The 25,828-nt window shown below is 45.5% G+C and overlaps 1 protein-coding gene across 1 annotated transcript in view; it reads right to left on the bottom strand.

Moving 5' to 3' along the window:
* Window positions 1-15,525: 15,525 nt before the first annotated feature.
* Window positions 15,526-25,828, bottom strand: part of LOC118076171 (carbonic anhydrase 15-like) — a 35,185-nt gene continuing 24,882 nt past the window's right edge. The window contains exons 6-9 of the mRNA XM_088659689.1: window positions 20,458-20,550; window positions 19,688-19,754; window positions 17,935-18,101; window positions 15,526-16,248 (exon numbers count right to left, since the gene is read on the bottom strand). Coding sequence (XP_088515815.1) covers window positions 16,036-16,248; window positions 17,935-18,101; window positions 19,688-19,754; window positions 20,458-20,550 — 540 coding nt within the window. The 3' untranslated portion in view covers window positions 15,526-16,035. The remainder of the gene's footprint in view (window positions 16,249-17,934; window positions 18,102-19,687; window positions 19,755-20,457; window positions 20,551-25,828) is intronic.

The following is a 25,828-nucleotide window of genomic DNA, read 5'->3' as shown; positions in this document are numbered from 1 at the left end:
ACATGCTGTTATCTGCTACATAATTTTGTAGGTGTGAGATGACCTCGGAGGGCCCCAAGGCCTGGAATCATGTGCGCCTTGTTCACGCAGCGACAGGGGAGCTGCGGAAGGACGGAGAGTCTTCCACAGGCCACAAGAAGGAGAAGAAAGAGGGGAAGAAAAAGAAGGAGATGGCATCCTCTGGATCTGAAGAAACAAGAGAAGAGCAAAACAATGGAGAGAAGGTGTCCGTTGAATCTCCAGAAACAGGGAAGGAGCAAAATGATGCAGACAAGAAGACCTCTGCATCTCTAGAAGGAGGAGGAGGAGAGCAAGATGATGGAGGCAAGAAGTCCTCTGCATCACTAGAAAGAGGAGGAGGAGAGCAAGGTGATGGAGGCAAGAAGTCCTCTGCATCTCTAGAAAGAGGAGGAGGAGAGCAAGGTGATGGAGGCAAGAAGTCCTCTGCATCTCTAGAAAGAGGAGGAGGAGAACAAGGTGATGGAGGCAAGAAGTCCTCTGCATCTCTAGAAAGAGGAGGAGAGCAAGATGATGGAAGCAAGAAGTCTACTGCATCTCTAGAAAGGGGAGGAGAGCAAGGTGGTGGAGGCAAAGGTCAAGAGGAAAGTTTTTGTCCTGATCTTCCCAAGTCCAAGAGCAAGAGTGTAGACCTAAAGCGTATGGCCGAGCTGCGGAGTCATCTCCAAGCCCAGTTTTCCATCCAGGAACAGCAAGAAGATCAAAACCTGAACAGTCAACTGGCAGAGCTGGTGGGGAGAATGGTCCATGGGAAAGGAAACGATCGAGTATCACCAGCCAGCAGCAATGCGGGGTTGGATGAGAATTGCCCAGCCTGTGGACTGCATAGTTACCCAACCACCCGCGCCTGCTCCTGTACCAACGGACTTCCTGCAGAGATAGAAAAGGTGTTGCAGAGGGAGCTGGCAGAGCTGAAGGGAGAGGTAACAGCCAGCATCGAGTCCCTGAAGAAGGAGGTAGTGGAAGAGCTGAGCAGCCTCCGTGAGACCGTCCAGGCCTATAATGACCATCACTTCCTCCAGGTTTCAGACCTGAGCCCCCTTGAGGAGCTCGATGAGCAGTTCCTTGACCAGCTCAACGGGAGCCACCACAGGATTGCCCTGGCTTCCAAGCTGGGGAGTGCAAAGGTTTCGACAGAAGAGAAATTCAAATCCTGGTCGGTGCCGACACTCCATCCTCTGCCCACCTCCAGCAGGAACCAGGTGATGCTCCGAGCCGTGAACACCATCACAGCTCAGAACGGCTTTGTGTCAAGCTTGTCCAGATCGAATTCAGACCCTGTGGAGCCTGGGCAGCCTAATACCACTATCTTCCCACCTGCGATCCCCAAAGCAGCCCCCAAGAAGCACCCCGCAAAGATGATGGCACCTCCCGCTTCCAGGACCTACAGCAGCAAAGTTGCCTCCAGGACAGTGGCACCTCATCCGCCATGTGGAGGCAGCGAAAACAGACCTCACTGATCAGCCCAAGGCTTCGTTCCCCCTTCAGCATCAATCAATGTAAATGAGGAAAGCATGGATGCTCCTTGTGAACTTTGGTCACCTGTCAGTTTGGGGACCACTGCAAGTCTTATGAAGGTAGCATCCTCAAAACAATGACAAGCTCTGGGTTCTCCCTGGCTGGTTTTGCCTGCAGTAAGAAAATATTTCCTCAGGATTTTGTTGACTTGTTTTCTCCTTCCCATGTCGCCACCTTTGCCTCAGAGGTCTCGGGCCACATTCACACCAAACATTTAAAGCACTTTTTTTCCAGTTGCAGCTTCCCCAAAAGAATTCTGGGAGCTGTGGTTTGTTAGGGGCGCTCAGAGTTGATAGGAGACGTCTTTCCCCTCGCAGAGCTACAATTTCCAGAGTGGTTTAGCAATTAGTCTTTCTTCCCAAGGAACTCTGGAAGTCGTACTCTGGGAGAATAATGGATGTCTCCTAACAATTCTGACTGTTTAAAGCGGTATCCTAGTGCTCTAAATGCATGGTGTGAATGTGGCCAGAGAGTCTAGTTCAGCTGCATACCAAATTGATGGTATTATGGGAATGGTGTCATGCAGTTCTCAGAGTAGTGGGCAATGCCAGATTTATGTATAAGCTAAACAAGCTATAACTTAGGGCCCCACTCTCTTGGGGGGGGGCGCCAAAAACTATGAGTCTTTGTAAATTGTGTTTCTAAAGGAACTTCTCTTATTACCAAATGCCAAGGTGTTTGCATTATTAAGTTTGTTATGAATAAAAAATCATTTTAAGTTAGAGCTTAATAATTATTTCACAATTAATATACTTCTTCTTAATTGTATTTCACTATTAATATACTCCTTAATTGTATCTCAGTTCAGCAATTAATTTGATAAAATACATATTTTGTCATGTGCAAATGGCTTTAGATACCTATTAGGTCAGTGACTCCCAAACTAAGGCCCTGCCCAATCTCCTTCTAAATCTGGCCCATGGACAGTCCGGGAATCAGCATGTTTTTACATGAGTAGAATGTGTCCTTTTATTTAAAATGCATCTCTGGGTTATTTGTGGGGCCTGCCTGGTGTTTTTAAATGAGTAGAATGTGTCCTTTTATTTAAAATGCATCTCTGGGTTATTTGTGGGGCCTGCCTGGTGTTTTTATATGAGTAGAATGTGCCCTTTTATTTAAAATGTATCTCTGGGTTATTTGTGGGGCATAGGAAACTGTTCATATTTTTCTTCAAAATATAGTCCTGCCCCCCACAAGGTCTGAGGGACAGTGGACCGGCCCCCTGCTGAAAAAGTTTGCTGACCCCTGTATTAGGTCTATAAATTACCTTATAGCATTTATTCAACACAAAAAAACAGTGACAATTTGTTGTTGACAAAGGACAGCTGAACACATAAAGGGCCCCATTACCTTCAGTAGCTTGGGGCCTCATCAAACCTCAATCCGGCCCTGGTAGTGGGGAAACTGCAGCCCTCCAGATGTTGCTGGACTCCAACTCCCATCAGCCCCGGCCAGCTTGGCCAATGACCAGGGATGGTGGTAGCTAGAGTCCACCCAGGACTGGCCTAATATGACACTTCCCCACCTCACCCCATTCCCGTGTACGTAAGCTAACTTTGCCAGCGGCTGATTCCTTCTTCAATTCTAGAAAGGGGGGCATCTTTCACTACTTTAGGGGGTGCAGGACTTGCCATGTGGCCATCACAGCTCTGCCTTTCATCAGAAGGGGATGACTAGGGTGCACCAGGAAGAAAAGCCATCGGGTTGCTGCTGCTGCCCCCTAATATTGGCCACCTGAGGCGGCTGCCTTGCCTCATGGTAGGGCCAGCTCCAAGTCCAGCATCATGTAGAGAGTCTCTGGTTCCTTCACGCCTTCTCTGTGGAGCAGCTGTAAGAAAACGCCTCTGGCCACCGCTTCCTTCACAGCTCAACGCCGAGGCTTTTAAGCTGCTGCTTTTCTCTGCCAAGCGCTTGATCTTCCTGCTGAATATTCTCGCGGCGAGCCCTGCTATCAGTTCCAGCCCTGCGAGCTTTAAACTGACCGGCGCTTAAAAGGAAATGAAAGGTAATCTTGTGACAGGTGGGTAGCATGCTAGACAGTCAACAGCCGGGAGGAGATGCACCAACACAAAAGCGGGCTTGCAGGATAAACTTGCAGGCAATGGCATGGCAAGAGCGGGAGCCCACATCTTGGGGGGGGGGTGCTGAAAGGTGAGGACTCCTGGATGCTGGTGGGTGAAAGGTGTGTTTGCTTTTGTATCACAGGTGCAAAATAAATGTTTTGAAACATGTAAGGTCTGAAAGCTGCTTTTGTTACAAGGCTAATGTTTGCTGCCCGTGAAAGCTCAATGTGCGGAGCTGCAACCAAGACTAGAGAATCATAGAATCATAGAATCGTAGAAAGAGACCACAAGGGCCATCCAGTCCAACCCCCTGCCGAGCAGGAAACACCATCAAAGCATTCTTGACATATGCCTGTCAAGCCTCTGCTTAAAGACCTCCAAAGAAGGAGACTCCACCACACTTCTTGGTGGCAAATTCCACTGCCGAACAGCTCTCACTGTCAGGAAGTTCTTCCTAATGTTTAGGTGGAATCTTCTTTCTTGTAGTTTGAATCCATTGCTCTGTGTCTGCTTCTCCGGAGCAGCAGAAAACAACCTTTCTCCCTCCTGGACACAGTACCCCAGGTGAGGTCTGACCAGAGCAGAATACAGCATAGCTGCCAAGTTTTCGCTTTTCTCGCGAGGAAGCCTATTCAGCATAAGGGAAAATCCCTGTAAAAAAGGGATAACTTGGCAGCTATGGAATACAGTGGTACCATTACTTCCCTTGATCTAGATGCTATACTCCTATTGATGCAGCCCAGAATTGCATTGGCTTTTTTAGCTGCTGCATCACACTGCTGACTCATGTCAAGTTTGTGGTCTACCAAGACTCCTAGATCCTTTTCACATGTACTGCTCTCAAGCCAGGTGTCACCCATCCTGTATTCGAGCCTTTCATTTTTTTTTTTTTTTTTTTGCCCAAGTGTAGTACTTTACATTTCTCCTTGTTAAAATTCATCTTGTTTTCTTTGGCCCAGTTGTCTAATCTGTTAAGGTCATTTTGAAGTGTGATCCTGTCCTCTGGGGTATTAACCACCCCTCCCAATTTGGTGTCATCTGCAAACTTGCTCAGGATGCCCTCAAGCCCATCATCCGGAGTGGTACTTGAAGTAGACCTCATTAATTTAGGTACAGTACATTCAGTTGATCTCCTGTTAGTAGAACTTAGTCTGGTGGAGGCTGAGCCATTAAGGGTAAGGTCCCACCAGTTGCCATCTGCCCATCTGCTTGCCTTATCATGTCATATCAAAGAGTTGCAAGGGACCCTGAGGATCATCCAGTCCAACCCCATGCAATGCAGGAATGTGCAGCTGTCGCATACGGGGTTCGAACCTGCAACCTTGGCGTTATCAGCACCGTGCTCTAACCCACTGAGCTGTTGCAACCACTTCGCATAAATGTTTAATGAACTTCTTATCAATGTATAGTTTGTTTGTTTGTTTGTTTTGAAATAATTTTTATTTGATTCTACAAATACAAAATTCAAGGTAAAGGTAAAGGGACCCCTGACCATTAACTCCAGTCGCAAACGACTCTGGGGTTGCAGCGCTCATCTCGCTTTACAGGCCGAGGGAGCCGGCGTTTGTCCACAGACAATTTTTCCAGGTCATGTAGCCAGCAGGACTAAGCCGCTTCTGGCGCAACCAGAGCAGCACATGGAAACACCGGAGTTTACCTTCCCGCCGGAGTGGTACCTATTTATCTACTTGCTTTGGTGTGCTTTCGAACTGCTGGGTTGGCAGGAGCCGGGACCGAGCAACGGGAGCTCACTCTGTCACGGGGATTTGCAGTTCTGCAGCCAATTAATTTGTGCAAAAAAATGCATAACTATATTTGGCATACAGATACATATGTCAGTGGAAATAACAAACAAATATACACTGTATTAGGAAAACTGCTCTACAAAGAATGCAAATATCAGGCACAATTACATAGAAAAATGTGGCTACTAAGAGGAAAATCACACACAAAAATGGCAGGTTTCCCTAAGAATCTTTTTGTTTAAACAGTGCAAACTGGTGTGGAGAACTGAATTTAAGGATTGGTAAAATGAGAAACTGAAACTGACAGATTTGTTCATCCTTAGTAACCCCAGGCACACGCATAATTGGAGTTTTGATAACTTACTGGTACAACATGGAACATTCAAACAACGGGTGCTGTGATATGTGGATAATGCATAAACCAGCCTTCTTAATTTCAGTGTGAGATCTGGGGCGAGAAAAAAAACACTGATCTGGGGGGGGGGGGCAGCCTCTTCTGCAAGATAAAGGAAGATGCATTTTCCTTCGTCAACGGGCATTGAAGCTCTGGGAACAACTGTCTAGTCCATTTCTGAAACCCAATCATAGAGCACGTTACTGTGTCACTGTCAATATGTTTCTGTTACATCAATTAGGAGTGTTTGAGAGCTGCTGGGTGAGTAATAGATCAGTGGGGAATTTCTGGCACTCTTGACAGAACACACCATGCAGTAATAAATCAGGGAGGTTGCCTGTTAGCAAGCACAAGTGCTTTCTGTAGATTCAAACTAACCATGATGGCCCTTGAGGGATTTGGATTGTGAACAAATACCTCAACCCCTACACAGACTCTTTGGAAATCCATAGCCCATTTCATGTCCAGCCCAACGTATTATCAGAGGTTTGAACCCCGCCTTGCAACAATTTCCCCCTTGCTATCAGCGAACCTTGCCTGCCGACTCCTCCCACTTCTGAAATACATTTAAGGGATCTTCGCAACAAGTGGGTCATCTGTGTACAGGAAAACTTTGAGCAGTATATTGAGTTGTTCACATGTAATGCCCAGTGAGTGCATAGTCTGTGCATAAATTTAGCTGACCTGAATAAATAAGCAAACACTTGTGTGTGGAGAGGGAGACAGCTTGGACCTGTGTTCAGTGCATAGCTGCCAAGTTTTCCCTTTTCTCGCGAGGAAGCCTATTCAGCATAAGGGAAAATCCCTGTAAAAAAGGGATAACTTGGCAGCTATGGTTCAGTGTAATGCATAAACAAGTAATAATAATAATAATAATTTATTATTTATATCCCGCCCATCTGGCTGGGTTTCCCCAGCCACTCTGGGCGGCTTCCAACAGAAATATTAGAATACACTAATTTCTTAAAGATTAAAAGCTTCCCTTAACAGGGCTGCCTTCAGATGTCTGCCTCTAAAAGTCTGGTAGTTGTTTTTCTTTTTGACATCTGGTGGGAGGGCATTCCACAGGGCGGGTGCCACTACCGAGAAGGGGGTCACTGCCTGGTTCCCTGTAACTTGGCTTCTCGCAGCGAGGGAACCGCCAGAAGGCCCTCGGCACTGGACCTCAGTGTCCAGGCAGAGCGATGTCTTGTGTTACCCATACAAAGGAGGGGGAACCAGCAATAAAGAAAGCTCATTGAAAACAGGAGGTGCTTCATTGATAAGCCTGGAGGCAAACTTCTTTTATTTTCTGCCAGGATGCATGGGAATTAGTGTTTCCCATGAATCCCGATTAGGGATGAGGGTGGACCAGAAGTGGGGACCAATGACAAGGAGTCCTCACTGAGGTCAGGAGAGACCTTGCTATTAAGGTCTGGGGGCAAGCATCTTTATTTTCTGCCAGGATGCATGGGAATTAGTGTTTCCCGTGTCTCCCGATTAAGGATGGGGGGAGAAAGTTGATTTAGTTTATGTTTGGGTTGTTAATTATGTAACCATTACGTTATTCCATTCCATTCATTTTAATGCAAAGAAAACACTATGCAAATTGACGGGGGGGGGAGCTGCAATCAAGTATGTCTCATTTACAGACTGAAAACAACAATTGGATTGATTTCGCTTCTGGACATGGGACAAATAAGCGAACACCCGCAATTTCCACCCCCATTAACAGTTCTTTTGGAATTCTCCTTTGAGTGTGCAAATATATAGAGCACAAACTGCTCGGAGAGCTTCTTAACTTTGACAAAATAGTGTGCTCCCCCGCCTTCAAATTTTCCTTCCTGGAGGAATCAAAGACTTCATCAGTTGGTTAAGATCTGACGCATTGGGACAAAACATCCCCACCAGTCGTCAGAGAAGACACAGTCATCTCCCGCTGCTTATTTTTCTGTACAGTCAATCTCGTGACGATGCCACTTCAATCATTTCGCCAGGAAGCTGCTGGGATCGGCAGAGTGACAGGCCTTCGTTCGATGGCTTCGAGTGTAATTGAGATGTTGTGTTCCCGCAATGAAGGGAGTGCTTGGGAGCCTTGTGAACCGTACTGATTGTTAAACTGGCAATTTACAAACTCTGACACAAATAAACACAGCCAACCCTGTCTCCCGCACACCCCACAGATCATCTCTCCCCCCCCCCCTCCCAAGCCCACACTTTGCTGTTGGCTCATCAGAACCAACTATTCTGTGAAACAGCACGCCTTTCAAGATCTAACAAGTGACACCCCCCCTACCTGCACATCCCAGAAACACCTGGATATATTTTTGTTCCGACAGGCTGTCCCAGCTGGATGAATGGGTCTTTACCACGAGTGTCCGCTTTTTAGGGTTTCTGTCTTGATTTAAATATATTTTCTGCTTTTGATAACCTTATATGTAAATTTGCCTTGAATTGACCGTAAGGTGGCAAGGCAACTTAAGGATATGCTGATCCCAACCACCAGAGCGGGAGACATGCCCCATCTGCACTATAGGTTTAAAGCAGTTTCATACCACTTTAAACAGTCATGGCTTCCTCCAAAGAAATCTGGGAACTGTGGTTTGTTCGGGGCTCTGAGAGTTGGTCGCGAACAACTCTGGGGTTGTGGCGCTCATCTCGCTTTACAGGCCAAGGGAGCCGGCATTTGTCTGCTCCACAGACATTTTTTCCGGGTTATGTGGCTAAGCCGCTTGACTAAGCCGCTTCTTGCACAACCAGAGCAGCGCACGGAAATGCCATTTACCTTCCCGCCGGAGCGGTACCTATTTATCTACTTGCACCTTTTGACGTGCTTTCGAGCTGCTAGGTTGGCAGGAGCTGGGACCGAGCAACGGGAGCTCACCCCGTCACAGGGATTCGAACCGCCGACCTTCTGATCGGCAAGCCCTAGGCTCAGTGGTTTAACCCACAGCTCCACCGTGTCCCCTGAGAGTTGGTAGGGAACCACTATTTCCTGAACAAAGACCCACAGTGGTTTAACAATTGATCCTCTTGCTATGGAACTTTGGGAATTGTGAAATTATAATTCCTCATTTAAATAGCAAAAGTGTACACATTTTTAGCAGAAGGGACCTTTTGTTAAGGGTGATGAGAGTTGTTAGGAGACCCCCTTAGTCCCTTCAGAGAGCTACAATTCCCAAAATCCCGTGGGAAGAGGGGTTAAACTTCAGAATGGTTAAATAAGTAATCCCTATTATTCTCCCAGGCCCAATCTCACCCACTCTTGGTACGCTGCTGAAATTAGGATCAAGGCTAATAGGCCAAAGATTTTGTTAAAAATCAAAACAACCACACACAGCAAAAGTCTAATTTGTGAGAAGCATGTAGGTGTTTTTTTGTTTTTCTATTATGCACGTTGAGATCCAGCTGGCCACTTCTCAAAGCTAATTTTGGAACAGGAGAACTTTCTTTGTCCGTACTAAATTTAAACCTGCAATTAGAGAGAACAAAAGGGGGGAATTTCAGTGTCTCCTTAACAGGTTTGCTATTTGCAGAAGAGCTCAATTTCCTTGGGTTTCTGCTTTCCTGACAAATGATGGGGGGGTGGAGGTTTGCCTATTCTATCTGCTTTTCTTAATGGGATTTTCCTCCTCAGAGCTCCTTTGAAATTTAAATTGGAGGGATTGGCAGAGTAGTGCTAAAAGCCCCAGGAGAGGACTGGAGCAAAATCTACTGTACGCAGCAGGCCTAGGGAAAGTTAAGTAATGCAAACTTCCAGTGGTGCAAATTGGAAAGGATTGTTACCAATGGGATTTTCAGCAAAATGTTGTGACGCAGAATGGTGCTGCTCCAGGTCCCAGAGACCCTTTCGGGCCCTCAAAGTGTCCCTATTTTCCAGGGACAGTCCTGGATTTACAGAAGCCGCTCCAGTTTCTGATTTGATCCTGGAATCGTCCGCTTTTCTTTAGGATGTCCCTGTTTTCATTGGAGAAATGTTGGAGGGTATGGACCCCTGAGCAAAGAAGATAACTAACTATGCAACCTTCAGAAGACCCCTGAAGGCAGCCCTGTACAGTGGGCGCTCGGGGTTGCGAACGTGATCCGTGTGGGAGGCACGTTTGCAACCCGCAGCGTTCACAACTCGCATCTGCGCACACGCAAGTCACAATTTGGCGCTTCTGCGCATGCGCAAAGCATGATTTTGTGCTTCTGTGAATGCGCACGCACGCTGAAACCCAGAAGTAACCCGTTCTGGTATACTTCCGGGTTCGGCGCGGAGCACAACCCGAAAAAATGCAACCTGAAGCAGCTGTAACCCAAGGTATGACTGTATATGGAAGTTTTTTTAATGTTTCATGTTTTATTATGTTTTTACATATGTTGGAAGCTGCCCAGACTGGCTGGGGCAACCCAGTCAGGTGGGTGAGGCATTATTATTATTATTATTATTATTATTATTATTATTATTATTATTTGATAGGAATACATTCCATAGCCACTGAACATGCTCAGTCTTCATTTGGCTCAGGGGTCCCCACCAAACTAAGGCCCGGGGGTCGGATGCGGCCCAATCGCTTTCTAAATCCGGCCCGTGGACGGTCCAAGAATCAGCATGTTTTTACATGAGTAGAATGTATCCTTTTATTTAAAATGCATCTCTGGGTTATTTGTGGGGCCTGCCTGGTGTTTTTACATGAGTAGAATGTGTCCTTTTATTTAAAATGTATCTCTGGGTTATTTGTGGTGCATAGGAATTCGCTCATAATTTTTTCCAAAATATAGTCCGGCCCCCCACAAAATCTGAGGGGCAGTGGACCGGCCCCCTGCTGAAAAAGTTTGCTGACCCCTGATTTGGCTGGCTGGTCTCTCTCTCTCTCTCTCTCTCTCTCTCTCTCTCTCTCTCTCTCTCTCTCTCTCTCTCTCTCTCTCTCTCTCTCCCCCCCCCCTCTCTCTCCCTCCCTCCCTCCCCTGCTTGGTACTTTCATATTTATCTGTTTGTTAGATTTCTACCCCACCTTTCCTCCAAGGAGCACAAGGTGTTGGCATACATGCAATAAAAATGACCCCTGCAGGGGCCCTAAAGAGTGCGGGGATCAGAGAGGAAGGATCAGGCCCTTTTTGGTCGCTCCTGTCCTCATTTTGCTTCCCTGCTCCGATTGCCAACTCTAAGGGAAAGACTTGATCGATCCTCTTCTCTGTAACTCCCCATTCTAACCTGGGGCAAGTTGTGGAGTGGAACGGGGGTGACAAGCTAATGTGGCAGCTCCATCTATTTTTCACAGCTCTGCTCGCATCGTATTTCAGTCGCTCTCAGCCTATAATTAGTTCCTTCTAAAGGACCATCAATTGATCATTGCTTGGCTTGACAGAGCAGAACTTCCTCCAGGCAGGGACAGAATAAGGATGTAGGAACATAGGACATTGCCAGATACCAAGTCCAACCAGCTCAGGGTTGTCGACACAGACTTGCAGTGGCTCTCCAAGTATTCAGATGGGGTTCCCTCCCAGCCCTGCCTGGAGATGCTGGGGATTGAAGCTGGGACCTTTTGTATCTAAAACCAACTCTCTACCACTGTCAAAGACTGGGCAGAGGAGGAATGGTGGAGACAGGGCCGTCTTAAACGCCCCTGCTGCTGTGGTGCGCCGGATCTCTCCGGCGCCCTCCTGCCCCGTTTCCCAGCGCGGTGGGCAGGTGGGCACAGCGGCGGGCGGGCGGGCAGGCACAGCGCGATCTCTCTGGCGCCCTCCCGCCCCATTTCCCAGCGCGGTGGGCGGGTGGGCACAGCGGCGGGCGGGCGGGCAGGCACAGCGCGATCTCTCTGGCGCCCTCCCGCCCCATTTCCCAGCGCAGTGGGCGGGTGGGCGCTGCACGCAGCGCGGCTCCCACAGGCGCAGATGCACGGCGGACCAGCAGATTGGCCGGCCAGCGGGCGGGCGCAGCTCGCGGCGCCTTTCTGGCGGGCCGGCGCCATGGTGCCCTGCGCCACCGGGGGTCTACCGAGAGCCGGGCCTGGGTGGAGACCGCCTCCCCAGCCTAAACTTCCAAAAAAAGAAGACAGTTCAGAATTACAACGGGGGTTTGAGGGAGGTCACAGCTCAGAGGCAGGTGAGGGGGAGAGCTGAGAGATAGGAGAGGAGGAAGAAGAAGCACCAGACAGCTGATGGACACAGTGTTTTTAGAAAGCATTCCAAACCCGCCCCCCTCTCCCAGAACCCGGCAGGCATTGAAAGTAGGAGAGCAGAGAGCTCAGAGGCAGAAGGCAGATCTCAGCACCCGTCGTGATGGCGCATGAAAGGAGAGAGGGAGGGGGTGGAGACTCACTCAGAGCAACACCATTATTCCAAGAGGCTGCATTTCTAAGCCTCTCTCTGTGGATATTGAATAAAAAGCAGCTGGTAAGAACTTTCCTTGTCTTATCCATTCCTGGCAACCGACTGTGTGGGTTGGATCGTCTGATGCCTGACAACCACTGAGCTGAGACTTGTGGGTGGGTGATATGTGTGGATACCAATATATGACTGAGAAGGGTCTCCTGATCTTGAAGGTTTTACCAGGTGAGCTACTGTCCTGGGATAGGGATAGAAGTTCTTCTCTGGCCACCCACTCACCCACCCTCCCTGGGCTCAGAGCATACTGGCCGTCCTGATGAAATAGGACTTGCAAGTTGAGGCTGCCGCTAGCGCAAAACACAGTGGCTCAGCTGCTCCCTAGGGCATATGTCCTCAAGACACCACAGTCTCCACTGACCTTCCCTCCAAGGAAACTGTTATAAGAATCTTAAGGTCTCAAATGTAGAATAAATATTCATAAATGCACACATATCTAAATATACGAACCATGTGTCTGAAATAGCATGGGAGAGCAATCCTGGAGTCATTTTGTCTCTCCCAATGAGCTCAAATATTCCTCTGCAGTAAGGGAGGCAAATGGGGAAAGCCTTCCCATTGTCCTGTCTTAAGGGCCTATTTGTATATGAATAGGGTGAGCCTGTGACCGGGATTCAGGAACTAAAGTATTATTAACCATTACAAAAGAATGGCCAGGCTGCCCAGGTAATAGGTAATGCAGTCAGTGACCATTATCAGGTAGCCTGGCAAACAGGATTTCTGCTGTAGACCACCTCCTCTGCAGTAGACCACCTCCTTCTGTGATGTATGTATGATGTTTTGGCAGTGATCTTGGGCTACAGGGTGGGCAATTTCAAAAGTCTATATAAGGGCTTGCGCACCATTGTTCAGGGTTCTCCTCCCTCCTGCGTGTGGTGAGTGGGGACCCTGTTGCAACAGTTCCTTGACTAAAGATCAGGCTTACTAGCCGCTTTGCTTTTCAGTTTACTCTGGTTGGCTTGTGTTATTTCTCCTACTGATAGGGAACCCGCTTAAGGACTCTATACGGGCTCTGGAATACCCCATAAGTGCAAAGGAACAGGTTTTTTTTCTTATAACAAAACTGAACCCTGGGAAAGCACTCCAGCACCATGGCATCTTTTGCTACATGGAGATTGTGGTGGGTACAACACTGCGTTCTTAATGTTGCCTTATTGTTCATGCATGTGCATTTCACGGCATGCGCACTTACGATGGAAGTGTGAATGTACCGTACCTAACAAGGACTTCTTATTATAATACTAATAATTTATTATTTATACCCCACCCATCTGGCTGGGTTCCCCCAGCCACTCTGGGTGGCTTCCAACAAAATATTAAAATACAGGAATCCATCAAACATTAAAAGCTTCCCTAAACAGAGCTGCCTTGAGATGACTTCTAAAGGTCTGGTAATTGTTGTTCTCTTTGACCTCTGGTGGGAGGGCATTCCACAGGGTGGGTGCCACTACCGAGAAGGCCCTCTGCCTGGTTCCCTGTAACTTGGCTTCTCATAGCAAGGAAACCACCAGAAGGCCCTCAACGCTGGACCTCAGTGTCCGGGCTGAACGATGGGGATGGAGACGCTCCTTCAGGTATACTGGACCGAGGCCGTTTAGGGCTTTAATGGTCAGCATCAATATGTACTTTGAATTGTGCTCAGAAACATACTGGGAGCTAATGTAGGTCTTTCAGAACCGGTGTTATGTGGTCTTGGCGGCCACTCCCAGTCACCAGTCTAGCTGCCGCATTCTGGATTAGTTGTAGTTTCCGGGTCACCTTCAAAGGTAGCCCCACATGTTGTTCTTCCACATGTTCAACATCATGTTGAACATCAACAGGAAGGGGCTGCCTGAGACACATAGCAAAGCAGATATTTAATATTTTGGATGGGGAATAAATGGGACAGAGGCTTCCCATCATGGAAAAACTAAGAACTCTGGATTTATTCATTATAACTTCAGTTTACATCATTTCGGCTTTTGTTTCACATTGTGCGTTATGTTCCCTCTTCCCCCAAAGCAGATCACGAACATCTGGCAAAGTTGAATGTTTGGCACAATTCTGTTCCCAAGGCTGCCCCCAACTTGGTGAGTCAATTGTGGGGCTACGCTATCCATTTCAATGGAACTACAGTGGTACCTCAGGTTACAGACTCTTCAGGTTACAGACGCTTCAGGTTACAGACTCTGCTAACCCAGAAATAGTACCTTGGGTTAGAAACTTTGCTTCAGGATGAGAACAGAAATCATGCTCCGGCGGCGCAGCAGCAGCGGGAGGCCCCATTAGCTAAAGTGGTACCTCAGGTTAAGAACAGTTTCAGGTTAAGAACGGACCTCCGGAACGAATTAAGTTCTTAACCCGAGGTACCACTGAATACACAACTTGTAGATTGAGGTGTGTGTCTTATAGGCTAGACCAGCCTTTCCCCACTTTTGGCTACTGGATGCTGATAGACTAAACCCCCATCATCATATAATACAATAATGTTGCCTCCCAGCTAGGGGTGATGGGAGTTCTAGTCCAGCAACATCTGAGAATCCAAATCAGGCTAGATTACTTTTCCAAGACTAACAACAGTCAGGGGGGAATTAGGTGCAAGTGACACTATTTCTGTATTGGGGGGGGGGAGTGTGCTGAATTCAAATATCAAGGATGCTAATTTTTTGTTGCTTAAGCACTTGGCCGCCATCTTGGAAAATGGCCACCAATATAGCGGTTTTTGGTTTCTGCAAGTGGTCTATCAAACCTATCACGTTTTTTCCCCCATCTTGAATATTTTGCAGCTACCTTCACAAGGGTTACATGACATTAGCTGGCAGCAAGGCAGACGCGGCAAAATGTCTAGCAACTCAGTTAATGGCAAAGGCACCAAATGAGAAGGACGCTGTGACGGCTGGAGCATTTGCTGAAGAGAGAGATCATCTAAAAACAAGTTGGATGCAACATCTTTGTGGTGGGGCTCCACACAGGGAATAGCTGACCTGGTCCAGTTCTGTCCCCAAAGCAAGTCAAGGGCAGGACTAATGTTTCATTAGAGTTTTTTGAACCCTAAAAGAGCACCTTGCTATATACATAAGTTGTCTCTATATATTCAGCCTAGTACTATTGATATGCAGGGACGCGGGTGGTGCTGTGGGTTAAACCACAGAGCTTAGGGCTTGCCGATCAGAAGGTCAGCGGTTCTAATCCCCGTGACAGGGTGAGCTCCCATTTCTCGGTCCCAGCTCCTGCTAACCTAGCAGTTCGAAAGCACATCAAAGTGCAAGTAGATAAATAGGTACCACTCCAGCAGGAAGGTAAACAGTGTTTCCGTACGCTGCTCTGGTTCGCCAGAAGCGGCTTAGTCATGCTGGCCACATGGCCTGGAAGCTGTACGCCGGCTCCCTCGGCCAGTAAAGCGAGATGAGCGCCGCAACTCCAGAGTCATCCGTGACTGGACCTAATGGTCAGGGGTCCCTTTACCTTTTACTATTGATATGCATGAAGCACCATGTGCTTTCTGGAGGGTATATCGGAGAATTTTGATAATTGTGTAGGTCACAACTTTTGTGATAACATAAACAGGCCACCTTTGCTGGAAAATGCAGAAAGATTAACAAGGTCAGGCACCAGAAAATTTGGCACCCTACATTTTTTGATTCAGCACACTTCCCCCCCCCCTTTTTTTCTTTTTCGCTAAGAAACACCAGTTTGCCACTAATTCCTCAGCAATGCCAATGGGATTTCTGGAGGCCTCCTCAGGATTTTGAGCCAGTCTATATAACAGGATGAAAGCACCTTTCCCCCAAAAATAAGCAAAATACAATTGTCAGATGTTGCGTTCCTTTCTTGTTGCCAGTTTTGTTCCAACTCATTCAACGTTCAGATCAGCGGCTGGAAAAGGATCACAGTGAAGAAGCATGGATATGAAGATGCCACGAAGCCATCATCAATCATGATTATTGAACTGGATAGTTGGCCGAGGCACCTAGGAGGGGCCGGAAAGCTGGCCAATCAAAACAGCCAAAAACAGAGGGAAGAGATGATTGACAGCCAGTGGGGAGCCACGGCTAACGGTGGCGTCTCTGGAAGCATAGACTTTGCGACCATGAAGAGGCTGTGGTGGGCGGAAGTTGTTGGTCATTTTCAGGGAAGTTGTTCCAGCGCTTTTGTAGTGAAGGGTGTTGACAAATGCATTCAGCTAAATAGAGGGATGAGAGAATGGTTTAGCAGTTACTAAGGGCTAGGTGCTGGCATCTATTCATTTAGAAAGATTTGTAAACCATTTGTCATATGACGCTGAATGTGGAAAGTGTCAGTTTGCCTTTCTTAATGCAGAAAGCATTGATCTGATGTGTAGAGATCTTTCCTATTCTAGTAAATTCAAGAGGGTTCTGGAGGTGTCTCCGTGTGAAAGAAACAAGCAGAAGGTTCTTGATGTTTGGGTTATTCCTTCAGAGAAGCCGAGTTCAGCTGGCTTAAACTGGTCCTGTTATCTCTTCTGTCAAGGTCATGCTGGCTATAATAATAAGGCCAGAAGGAGCCTCGGTTTCACTTTCTCTTTCTATCGCTCTCCCTTCTGGTGTGGTGTCCTGTACATTGTATGCTTAGTTTTGAGGTTTAGACTTATTACAGTTTAAGTTATTGTAAGTTTAAGTTAAACTTAACTGCAACTGGATTTCTTATGGACTGTGCCAATCCTGAACATACCTGCCAAGTTCCTGCCGGAAAAATAAGGGATCGGCAGACCGGAAGTAGCACTGCCGCCATTTTGGAACTGGGTAGAGCAGCACCGGAAGTCGCTTCTGAGCGTGCTCTGCCCAGTTCCAAAATGGCCACCGCGTCGGAAGTTGCGCTGCGGCCATTTTGGAACTGGGCAGAGCAGCATCAGAAGTCGCTTCTGAGCATGCTCCGCCCAGTTTCAAAATGGCCGCCACGCCAGAAATCGCTTCTGCGCATGTCCAGCGGCTCCAGACATGCGCAGAAGGAGCCTCCCCCAGCCGGTAAGTAAACCAGGGGGGGAACAAAAAAAAATCCGTTTTTCCAGCTGGGAACGGCTGGAAAAACGGGGGTTTCCCGGGGAATACGGGAGACTTGGCAGCTATGATCCTGAATGTATTGGATTTGTGACCATTCTGCTCATTTGCCTTCAGTAGCAATAAAGCTCTTCTGGATGGAATACAACGGCCTCTGGTCGATTTTTTGGGAATCCTGCAACGTGTTTAAGTTTTTACTCAGCTAACTATAGATTGGAATCTGCCTCTGGATCAATACTGAATAGAATTTCAATGACATATATCAATATATACCAATATATCACGACTTATACCAATATATCACGACATATACCAATATATCACGACATATACCAATATATCACAATGCTGAAATAGAGATGGAGCTCTGTAGAGGCATTGGGCTGGCTTCACGGTTTTTTCCTGCATCGTGATTTATGCCGGCACCTGCTCTTGCAATTCGCTGCCCCCCTTCATGAGGCAGGGGAGAGCTGAGCTGGCCAAGTTAACAGGGGCTGCAGGAATCGAGAGAAGCGTTGTCTGGCTTCACGATTTTCCCCACTTTGCGATTTTTGCATAGCACACACTCATACATTGTGATTCACAAGATTCAACAATTATGAAACCAATAACGCAATATGGACTTCAAACCACTGTGGCTGACAATGGCTGTGTTTTCGACGGACAGATGCAGTATTTCTTTGAATACAGGATGCTTGGCTAGATGGGCCATTGGCCTGATCCGGCAGGCTCTTCTTCTGTCGTTTTAGATTGGGAGCCATTTTTGTTTTTCATAAGCCACAGCCTTTTTTGGGCTAAAAGGAGAGACAAGAGCAGCAACATAGAGACATACAAATGTTTTGTTTTCTCACCTGTGTCTTGCTGATTGGGATGTGCTCTTCGAACACAGTCCACTGCACCACTTCTTCACAGTTTGGGGTGGTGAGGGAGCCCTTGTAGCGATAATATTTGGAGAGTAAGGCCATGTTGGGGAGGAGGTTGCTCAGAGAAAATGTGGAGGCCAACTCGACATATTCCTCTAAGCAGAGAAACAGAAACAGAGATTTGGGGTATGAGGAAGGGAAACGAGAACTCCATTTCGAATGGAGAACATACAGAATCACATTACCGTAGGGGAAATTGCTTTGCTAAAATGTGCCCGTGAGGGAAATCCGCACCAAGATCCTGCTGAATTTTCATGAGCACTTTTGTAATTTTTTTAATGAATTGATGTGAAGAGGGAAACATAAGACTACAAAAGTAAGAAACTGGATTTCTGGAACAACAATGGGATATCCGCTCCACCTAGGGCAGTGATGGGCAACCTTTTGAGCTTGGTGTGACAAAAATCGCCAAAAAACCCCAGCAGTGTGTCACTTCGAGAAAAAAACCATAATTCCGTGATATGTATAGTTTAAATAACAAAAATGTATAATTGTAATATATAACTGTAAAAAAACAAAAAACTAATTATTTAACCAAAGCAAACCAAAAACCCCAGAGTTGTTGAGCTTTTGGGGGGGAGCTGCTGACCAAAGTTTTAGAAGTTTTTTTGGGGGGTGCAAAAGTTGTTTTGCTTTTTGGGGGGGATGCCCCAAAGCTGCTGCACTTTGAGGGGGGGGTAGAGAACAGAAATGAATGACGAATAATACCTTCGCTGGAACTAACTCGCAGCACCGACATAGTCTGCCAAAGCGCAAAAAAAACCCAGCACAGAACGGGTTAAAAAATGAACGTTGTTACACCTAATCATCGTCTGCCGAAGCGCCAGAAAAAACCAGCACAAAAAGGGTTAAAAACCAATCTCTGGCTACCAGCAACAACAACAACAAAAGAGGATCCGGGTTTTAACAGCGGAGAAAAGCTGTAGCGTGAGGAGGAGCGGGAGAACAAAGGGGGGGAACAACAACAGCACAAATGGGCCGATGGGGTAGCGTGCCAGCAGTGAGGATTCTGCGTGTCACGTCTGACACGTGTGTCATAGGTTCGCCATCACTGACCTAAGGCATGATGGTTAACAGCAACAACCGGAGGAAAGAAAGACATAACATCTTACAAGGACAGGAAGAAACAGCATGGACAGAATAATTGCCACACACAGGAAGAACGAAGATATAGTTTGAGTTCCTCACTTGTAGCTTTATAAATCATTTAATGTGTCAACATGAATAGAAGTTATTAATATTGCAGTTGTTGTATAAGGGATTATTCTTACGACCGGAATGTAATGGAAATTAATTATTATTAATGGAAATTAATAAGATTTTGGAGCGCAGAGATAAAGCAAAAAATCAATTCATCAAATCTAGCACACGGGGAGCCAATTTATCTAAATTATATAATTCGGTATTTGAACAATTGGTATCAATAATTATCTTATAACTTGCCATTGTTATAATGAGCCTATTATTGGATTGTAAGTGAAAACCAATAAAAAATATTATTGAAAAGAAAAGAAACTGAAATTGGTAGATTCACCCAAACTTACTGGCATGTCTCTTTCCCTTAGGCAATAATCAATTGGTACCAAGCACTAGCAAGATCCCCCAAAATGTATGGTGGGCGTGTGCCCCTGATTCACCAAATCCAAGCATTCTAAAGGATTGCCTGAGGCTCGGGGCTCACCTGCACGAGTGATATTCCTCAGGCCAGTGACGATGGTGTTGTAATTGGTATTGTCTGTATCAGATACCTGCAGAGCAAAAATCTAGTATGCATCTTTGGTACTCGACCCATTGCAAATTCCCTTCGCCCTCAAGCTGTTATCCGTCCAGCATCAAGCAGACAAAGATAACCAAACAGGATAAAGTATCCACCCCACATTGTAAACATGGCCTCCGAAAACCTTGTTTCAAGTACAGTGGTGCCTCGCAAGACAAATTTAATTCGTTCTGTGAGTCAATTTGTTTTGCGGAAAATTTGTCTTGCGAATCCCATAGGAATGCATTGAAATTTATTATTATTATTATTATTATTATTATTATTATTATTATTATTATTATTATTTTGCCCATAGGAATGCATTAATTGAATTTCAATGCATTCCTATGGGAAACCGCGATTCGCTAGACAAATTTTTCACAAAACGAATTTATCTTGCGAGGCAACCTCCGATCACAAAGCCCATTCTTTAAGCGAAAAATTCGTCTAGCAGGGCATTCGTCTAGCGAGGTACTACTGTACTTACTTCACTTAGAATTTTGCGAATGAACCTAAATTATGAATCAATAGATGGATGGATGGATGTATAGATAGATGATAGACAGACAGACAGACAGACAGACAGACAGACAGACAGACAGATGATAGCAAATGGACATATATGGATATACAGTATGCGTGTCTGTAGTAGGTACTTTAAATAACGTTAACAGCAGCTGCTTCTTGGGAGATACCTTAAACAAGAAGCTCAAGACAGCAAGTCCATTTGGGTGCCCTTTGGCTTCTGTGATGGTTTTGTACTTGGTGTTCATGTGAACAAGGTGGAGCTGTGGAAAACAAAACAAGAGTTATTCAGAGCAACTTTGGAGATATTCATTCACTGGAAGACTTTAAAGCAGGAGAGGGGGATCAACTGGGAGATCCCTGGGAGAATTGTCGCAGGTTGACAAGGGGTTCCAATTCCCAATTTGCTTCACAACGAACGGGAGTTTTCCCTGCCTAAATCCGGCAGCTGAAATTAAGAGAGTTGTCTCAAAAAAATGCGAACTCAGTTGAGTTCTGGTCTTGAAATCCAAGTCAAAGGTCTAGAACAGATAGGGTTGCCATATTTCAAAGAGTAAAAACCAGGACACCCCAAAAGTGTGAAAATCTTTGATTCGCCTTAGACCCAGGACAAATCCCCCACACACATAAATTACACCTTTGAAATCCTGGTGGTTTGGACATATGGCAGCCCTGATAACAGAGCTTTCCAAAGCGTGTGTTGCAACATTTGGGTGTCGGCTGCAGTGTGTAGGTGTGTCGCATGAACACTCCCCACGTTCCTCCAAGGGCTGGAAAGGGATTCGCTCTGGTTTGCTAGTAAAACTGAACTACTGTGTCACGAAGCGATGCATGTCTAAAATGTGTGTCACCAGCATGAAAAGTTTGGAAAGCTGTGGTCTAGAATCAGGAGCAGTGCTAGGGCTTTTGCGCCCTAGACAAAAACACCTTCTGGCGCCCTCCCGGGTGCATGCGTCATGACGCGGCGTGGGGGTATTGCGGGGCAGGCTCAGCAGCTCTCCCTCCATTTTCGCGCCCTAGGCAATGGCCTAGTCCGCCTAAATGGACGCACCGGCCCTGTCTAGAATGTGCTCCAAAACACCCTATTCTTTCCTTCTAACTATGGTTACGCTTCAAACAGTATTTAGTAAGACTACCGAAAGAAACTTTGCCACAGCCACTGTGATATCATTAGACTTGTCGCCCAGAAGATATTTAGTATAGTAGGCTTCAGATTTACCCGGCTGATTTGCCAGTAGGGGTTTAATCAGTAGGTCCCTAGCTTGCTCATATTGTCTGCAATGCAGCACAATATGCCTCATAAAATTGACATCCTGAGAGCATACACAGAGCCTATTCTGATAAGGGATGCCTCTTAGTCTGCCATTTAGCACTTCTGATGGAAATACATTTAATCTGGCCTTGGTAAAGAGACGCCGATAAGTTGGTACAGACAGATTTCTAAGATATAGAGGTATCTGAAAATCGTACCTACTGCTATCGGGCCACAGATAACATGAGATTGAGATCGGAGGTCGCTATGTGATATGTCCCAGAGCCTTTGCCTCAGAGATTCAAGGGCAGTATCATAGCCCCAGATGGTACAATAAAGAAGGTGGCATTAAGACTAAACAAATATAGTCTCGGTCTCTCTCTCCCGGGGGTTTTCTGTATGAATCTTTATTTTATTCTGAATCTATGTTACGGGTTTTTGTACCGCAATAAAGATTATCATTAGTCCACTTCACGCGACGGCTCGGTCTAAATTTCTGACCCCACTTCTATCAAAAACTGCTGACGGAACTCAGGAAGCTAAATTAATTTACCTACTGAATGATGATGACCCGAGTAGATCTCTTAGGGTCACTAGATTTTTGATTACTGTTTTATTTCATAAGAAAAGAAATGAAACACTGCACAACCTCGATAGTTTTGTCAAAACCAAGAATCATAAGGGGAGTTAAATATGATGTATATTAGATTTATATGATGGTTTAAATTAAGATCTCAGGCGGATTATTTATCCAGTATATGGGTTAATTTAAATGAAACAAATGTTATTAATGTGTTATTTTAAATTTTAAATATGGCACTCCCAACTTGGAAAATTGTTTTGCTGTGATTAATGTATGATGAATTGTTTGTTTTTGTTTTCTGTTTTGTTTTTTATATGGGCCAATGGCTAGTGGTGCCTCGCTAGACGAATTTAATTCATTCCACAGGTCTTTTCTTATAACGAAAAATTCGTCTAGCGAATCCCATAGGAATGCATTGAAAAAAATTATATATATATATATATATATTGCCCATAGGAACGCATTAATTGAATTTCAATGCATTCCTATGGGAAACCGTGATTCGCTAGACGAATTTTTCATAAAACGAATTCATAAAACGAATTCGTCTAGCGAGGCAACCTCCGCTCGAAAAATCCTTTCGTTAAGCAGAAATTTCGTTAAGCAGGGCATTCGTTAAGCGAGGCACCACTGTAATTACATTACAATAAAGATTATCATTATTATTTAGTAGTCATGGAGAATCCTGGGAACGGCGGTTCGTTAAGAGTGCTGAAATCACATATAAAGATCTAATAGAGGAAAAGGAAGGGAAGCTCCAACTAAAAGGATATGAGGAAATAACACATCTCCTGACGGGATGGATTCAATTCCACCAGATAAATAGTAAATTCAATGAGGACAAAACACAAAGAGGATTTCTGGATAGACCTTCGCTGCTGGGGGAACATTTATTACAAAATAACAATAAGATCATATCTAAAATGTATAATGTCCTACTCGAATGGGAAGTTAAAGATGAATTAACAAAGGAGACAATGATTAAATGAGCAGCAGATTTGGGGAAAACAATTCAGATAGAACAATGGGGAAAATTTTGGAATGTTTACAGCCTCTGAAGGAATAAAGGAAAACATGATAAAAATGTTTTATAAATGGTACTTGACACCTGTAAAAATACACAAAATGTATAAAACAAAAGACAATTTATGCTGGAGGTGCCCAAAAGAAACAGGGACCTTTATTCATATGTGGTGGCAATGTGAAAAAAAAAAAATTGGAATCAGATGTTTGAGGAAGTCAAAAAAATATTGAAGTATAACATAAAGAAGAATCCTGAATATTTTCTATTAGGAATGTTAGGTGGAGGTATCAATAAAAAGGATGAAAAAAATATTTATTTATGCAGTGGCAGCTGCAAGAATAATGATTGCCACGTATTGGAAAAAACAGGAAATTCCAAAAATTAGCGAGTGGCAGGAGAAACTATTTAGCTATTTAGACCTAGCGAAATTAACAAATTCGATCAGAGAGTGTAGTAAACAGAAATTTCATCAGAGTTGGGAGAAGTTTGGAGATTATATGAAGAGACATTGCCCTACATTAAGAACCTGGATCTATTTCTAATATTCTGTACTGTTTGTAAATTATGTGTATATGAGTTATTATTAGAGAAGCATATTACGATAATGGAAGCAGTAATCAGCCTAGTCTAATTAACCTGAGATGAAGATAAGTGGAAGTCGTTTGGAGGGAGAGGATAAATTTGTTTGTTTGATTGTTTTGCTTGTAAGCTTTGTATGTTATGTTTATTTATTTGATTTGTAAATTTATGATTTGTCAACTTTTATGTATATTGATTTGAACTTTAATAAAGCTATTTAATAATAATAAAAAATGAAATCACAGAGCTGCAACTCCCAGCACCTTTAACAAATGACAGTTCCCAGGAGGCTCCATGACTGTGAAAGGGACGTGATGGTATGAGCGTATGGTTTGGATGGGACCTATATGTCTTTTCCCCCTACTCTCGCCACTTCAGCTATCTCTACGGAATTGCTCTGTACGTCATTTTGCAGACCAATCCCACTCATACCTACCAAGTTGCTGTGGGAGATATAAGGGACCGTACCGGAAGTAGAAGACCGGAAGTAGCGCTGCCGTCATTTTGGAACTGGGCGGAGCATGCTCAGAAGCGACTTTTGATGCTGCTTTGCCCAGTTCCAAAATGGCCGCCGTGCCAGAAGTCGCACTGCAGCCATTTTGGAACTGGGCAGAGCTGCATCAAAAGTCGCTTCTGAGCATGCTCCGCCCAGTTCCAAAATGGCCGCCACACCAGAAATCGCTTCCATCGCACCAGAATAAACCGGGGAAAAACAAAAAAATCTGTTTTTTCAGCTGAGAACAGCTAGAAAAACGGGGGTTTCCCTGAGAATACGGGAGACTTGGCAGCTATGATCCCACTTCCCTGGCACTATTGTGGCATTTGACATGCTGTCCCCAAGATGGCCAATTGTAGCTCCGAGGTAACACAAAACAAAGCACCTTGGTATATTTTTACAACCTGTTTGCATACTCTGTATTTAACAGTTAAAGATAATCGAAATGATAGGACTAGTTGCCCGTAATCATCCCAGAGTCTTTTTTTTAATTAAAAAAAGAGAGAACCCTTTCATGTCATCCTCATTTCAACTATCATGATGAATGGCTGGTTTGTCCATCGTTTAGCCAGATCAAAAGGTGGAAACGCCAGGGGTTTTGCCTAATTAGTAGCTTCTTGCTAAATATAATACAGAGAGCTGATTTAGCGTTATTCACTGTACGCCATTTAATGGAGTGGCTGTTCCCTATTCTAACAAACAATATCAGAACCTTGTCTCCACTTCTACCCGGAAGATTGGAGACAGAACAGCTTCTGAAGAGATCAGTCTTGGAAAATTGGAGGTGGTGTGATTATGGGGGCCATTTCAGGCACTGTATTTCTTGATTTCATTTTATTGTACTGCTGTATTTTTGTTTTGTTTTACACGAAACCTCTTTGAGCACAGATGTACTTGGGGGAAACGTGGCCTACGACTGCGTTTATGACTAAAAACACATGCACACCACAGATTTACAGCACAATTTTTACTTATTTCTTGCATTTATATACACCCCCCATTTTTCTCCAAGGAGCTCAAGGTGGTACATGTGGTTTGTCGTCATCGTCCCCATTTTAAGCTCAAAACAACCCTGCAAGGGAGGTTAGACTGAGAGGCAGTGACTGGCTCAAGACCACCTGGTGAGCTTCATGGCTGAGTGGGGATTTGAACCCAGGTCTCCCAGGCCCTAGTCCAACACTCTAACCCAGGCATCCCCAAACTTCGGCCCTCCAGATGTTTTGGACTACAATTCCATCATCCCTGACCACTGGTCCTGTTAGCTAGGGATCATGGGAGTTGTAGGCCAAAACATCTGGAGGGCCACAGTTTGGGGATGCCTGCTCTAACCACTGCACCACACTGGCTCTCACAAGGATACCGCTTCAAACAGTCATGGCTTCCACCAAAGAATTCTGGGAAGTGTAGTTCGTTAAGGGTGTTGAGAGTTGTTAGGAGCCGCCTATGCCCCTCACAGAGCTGCAGTTCCAATAGTTGGGGAAGTTAAAAAAAGGTAACGGTAAAGGACCCCTGGACGGTTGAGTCCAGTCAAAGGCGACTATGGGGTTGTGGCGCCCATCTCGCTTTCAGGCCGAGGGAGACGGCGTTTGTCCACAGACAGCTTTCCG

Source organism: Zootoca vivipara, chromosome 16 (assembly GCF_965207765.1).
Source record: "Zootoca vivipara chromosome 16, rZooViv2.hap1.1, whole genome shotgun sequence".
NCBI lineage: Eukaryota > Metazoa > Chordata > Lepidosauria > Squamata > Lacertidae > Zootoca > Zootoca vivipara.
This window is presented reverse-complemented; position numbering and strand designations above follow the sequence as displayed.